Consider the following 3,974-nt stretch of genomic DNA (forward strand, 5'->3'; position numbering starts at 1 on the left):
TTTATAGGAGTGCAATCCTTAGGGAAAAATTACCATGGGTATTTTTGTCAGCAATTCAAATTCAGGAGTTTGTTCACAACAGGTGTTGGATGTACTTTTTTAGGCAGATGTAAGAGATTAGCATCAATGTCTAGAGAAACTGCTGCAAAGTGACCTATTTTTTGAGACACTATGATAACTTGCAGGTAAGCAGAATTCTATTACAGATCATGTGATGAAAGATTTTGATACGTTAGTTTTCGACAAAAGCTTTTGATTGAAGATATAAACTCATAGCAGATGTTGCATACAGAAAGAAGAAATTATATCAGAAAGTCAGATACTTTATCATGTTTACAAATCAGCACAGCAAAGAAAGGAACCTATTTATGATGTTCCAAAAGTGCATAAATGAAAACAAGTGTCATAAGTCCTTAAAAGTCAATCATTTTTTCTTTCTTCTTTCTGTAAAAACTGGGTCCAGGTTCATCTTAAAATGACTAGCCAGTTTTAAAATAATCATTTCCCAACTAATAATCACTGGATTTTTCTCAACACTTATTTGTGTGGGACTGGTCCCACTAACATTCCCCCTCGCGTCCAACTTTAAACAAACAGGCAACAGTACCAAGATGTGGATAACACAAACAGGATACAAACTAAATGAGAAATAAAGTGTAAATGCCCTGCTTTGATACCATGCTAAAGTTGGGTCCAAATCCATCCAATAAGGAGGTCATATCCGAACTAATGACCACAGAATTTTTCTTAACACTTATTTATGTGGGACTATTCCCACTAACGTTCCCATTATTAGAAATTTAGAATATCTATGATACAATCCCTCCTACTTGGAAGTCAAGGAATTTTATCTGATGAATGATTAGGTAACCAATTTAAAACTTAAATTTGCCTATACATCCAAATGAAGGACTATAGTGTTTTAATCATATTTCTCCAAGAAAAGTATAAAAAAAGAACATATTGGTTAAAATGAGCAGTACTATGATCCCTTACTGAAAACAAAAGCATCAACGGTTTGACTTTCTGGTATAGACATGTGACCCGTTGAAGATAAAGACTCAGTTCTGATCATAATCTGGTTCAAGAAAGACATCCCTCCATAGGAAGATAACACATATCTAAGATGAAATCAAATCTTATGGCTCTATCCAGATTGTTTGGCAACGTACTCATGTGACCCGTTGAAGATAAAGACTCAGTTTTGATCATAATCTGGTTCAAGGAAGACATCCCTCCCATAGAAGATAACACATATCTAAGATGAAATCAAATCTTACGGCTCTATCCAGATTGTTTGGCAACGTACTCTGCATGCTACTATTGTACTGCTGATAATTAGCTAAGGATAGGGTATCCAGTCCTGATCTTGTATTTGGGGAATCTTTTCCTCCTGCAGGTTGATCCTCCAGTCTTTTGTATGAATGTTGATTAAACAAATCAACAAATGAAAACCAACAAGTTGCTATTGAATCGCATAGTTTCATCTTAGATTCACCAAGATAAGGTTTAGAAACATAGTTGTAACAATCAAGAAAATATAACAAAGAGTGAACCGAAAATTGCTCAAAGAAAGAGAACAAACTTAGTCTGACTAAAGAAAAAAATCCTGGACGGAATCTCAAAGTCCAATAATCTTACGCTGAGCGTTAAAGTCAGGAACATACATTGGCCGGACGGATTGAAAAGAGGGCAGAAGTATGAGCCTCTAGAGGAAGATCTCTTGATAAGCACGAGGCAGAGGCGAACATTCGATTCAAAAAATTGCGGGAAAGAGGATAATTAACTTTTATTTTTGGTCTTTGTGGATTGAATTGGCTTCTCTCCAAACCTTCGCGCGTGGGTTTGGCATTTATCGGGACAGTTATACAAAACCTGAACATCTTGTTTATTCTTATTGTAATTCAAATAAATTACTATTGTTGTGCAGATAACTACGTTTTTTTAAAGATTTATAAATTAAATTACAAAATAAAATAAAATTCTTATTTTATGTATACAGCGAGTGTTCGTTTTTCTTATTATATATGGATCTATTAGTATTTTTTTCAGGGAAATATATAAAAATTAAAAATCAATTTCATACATTACCAGGATAAATTTTTATTAAAATAAAATATGAAATATAAAATTGTCTTGTGTATTTATTTCTGAATTATTTTAATTTCAATGTGTTTATCATTTAAAAATTTTATTAGTAAGAATAATTATTATAATCCTCAACTATCTGATTCTTTATTTATAAATTATTCTATTTATTATACATAATTTTATTTATGATTTATAATATCTAAAATTATTGAAACCTAAAACTTCGAGATAGAGTTATTAGTAACGTACAACATGCATATAAGAGGGATCGGCTTTGTCGATATTAAATTCTCAACAGAAATTATACAATTTTATGTCATAAAATAATTTTTTATTATTTATTATTTTAAATTTAATTCAAATGGATCACGGGAATGCTCCATTTCTCCAGATTTTCACTCTGAACCTTATAATACCCGATGTGGACTCTCCGGCTCTCGCTACTCGCCAGTATGTATTGCTACTGGATTTACTTTCATATCAACTAAGAACTTTCAGAGTTAAGGGAGTAATACTGGTGTATTTATTTGATCCGGTCAGCTCCCGTCAAGCTGAAATTTACCGTCTGGGGTTTCCGCCTCTGGGAAAGACCAACCACAGTGGCTGGCGCCTGCCCACCACTCTCTTTTTCTTTTTCTTTCTTACCCTTTTTCTTCACTCTGAACTTCATTACAATTCGCGTAACGTTTCAGTAGAGCGAATCCAACAAGAGCAATAGGCAGAAGGCCAAAAGAAGAAGAATTCTTCATTCTTACAGATTTAGTAGGAAAAAAACGAAAAAGGAAAAGAAAAAAGTAAAGAAACCTGCGTATGGATAGAAGGCATAATATAGGCACATACAAAAATATTCTTCTTCCCCTACACACGTTAACTCATTTGTCAGCTGTCTGTGTTAAGAATTTCAATGATCTACCTGGCCTGCATTTTCTTCACTTCTTTGCCTCTTCTGCTTGGGGGGGTTCCTTCGATTCTTGCACCGGAGCGGGCGGCGGAGGCGGGGGTGGCAGCCCTCCGTCAATGCAGCTCCGACATTTTCTTTCCACCCATCCTTCTATGTCATGTTCCCCACTTCCGGCCACATGACGACCCCCACATACCCGTGCAAACACCCCTGCCACGACGCCCACTATCGTAATCACAGCCAACACGACCAACAGAGTCCCTATCGACCTATGCGTCGGGTGGGTTACCGTTGGCACCACCGGCGGCGGCTCCGTGATGGTGGGTTCGTCCAGGGCGGCCACCATCCCCAGAAACATGACCATCATTGCCGCTTCCACTAGCTGGAAAAGACTTACAAAGACAGAGACAAAGGGGTAGGACGCCCGTGAGGAGGTATCTTTTCTCTCTCTTCTGGTTGTGGGGAGGAGGGAGGTTGTGGATTATGTGCAGACAGAGAGCTTTGGGAGTTGGATACGAGACTCGGGCAGGGGATGGTGGCTGTGTTGGCTTAAAATACGAGGACCTTTACGCTCCTTGGATCTTCTGGGGTGATTATCAGTTTTTACTCCGTCTCCTTGGATCTTCAATTGAGTTAGTGTTGTCTTTTGAGGCGAGAGGGACCCACTGGAGACAGGTTTTCTGAGCAGTTCACCAAAAGTGAAAGCAGCCCGGTCTGGTAGTGTAGGCCCGGGTCGGGTCGGTGACTGGTTTCGAGTAGGGATGCGGCCTGTCTGGAGTCTTCCCCATTGTGATTCTGGCTTTCAGCCCTTCAGGTCACAATATTTTGTTTCTATACGAGGGAAAAAGGACAAAGACAAAGTCGCACAGCATACGGAAAAACTAAAGAAGATTAAGAATTAAACAAAAACATAATGGAATGTTTACTTTAGCAATAGATTTTAGCATTTCATAGAAAAATAGAAAATATACTAAACAGATCT

The 3,974-nt window shown here is 37.5% G+C and overlaps 1 protein-coding gene across 1 annotated transcript; it reads right to left on the reverse strand.

Annotated features, from left to right (window-relative positions):
• Positions 1 to 3,020: 3,020 nt before the first annotated feature.
• On the reverse strand, positions 3,021 to 3,359 carry LOC137940760 (uncharacterized). The gene has a single exon (XM_068785889.1). The coding sequence runs from the start codon at positions 3,357 to 3,359 to the stop codon at positions 3,021 to 3,023; it is 339 nt and encodes a 112-aa protein (XP_068641990.1).
• Positions 3,360 to 3,974: the final 615 nt, after the last annotated feature.

This window comes from Aristolochia californica, unplaced genomic scaffold (assembly GCF_029961685.1).
Source record: "Aristolochia californica isolate CCGP_79_NKW_82.1479 unplaced genomic scaffold, dmAriCali1.0.hap1 SCAF_9, whole genome shotgun sequence".
Classification (NCBI taxonomy): Eukaryota; Viridiplantae; Streptophyta; class Magnoliopsida; order Piperales; family Aristolochiaceae; genus Aristolochia; species Aristolochia californica.

Coding starts and splice junctions, on each gene's coding strand:
- LOC137940760 (XM_068785889.1), bottom strand. CDS start 3,359: ATGATGGTCATGTTTCTGGGGATGGTGGCCGCCCTGGACGAACCCACC.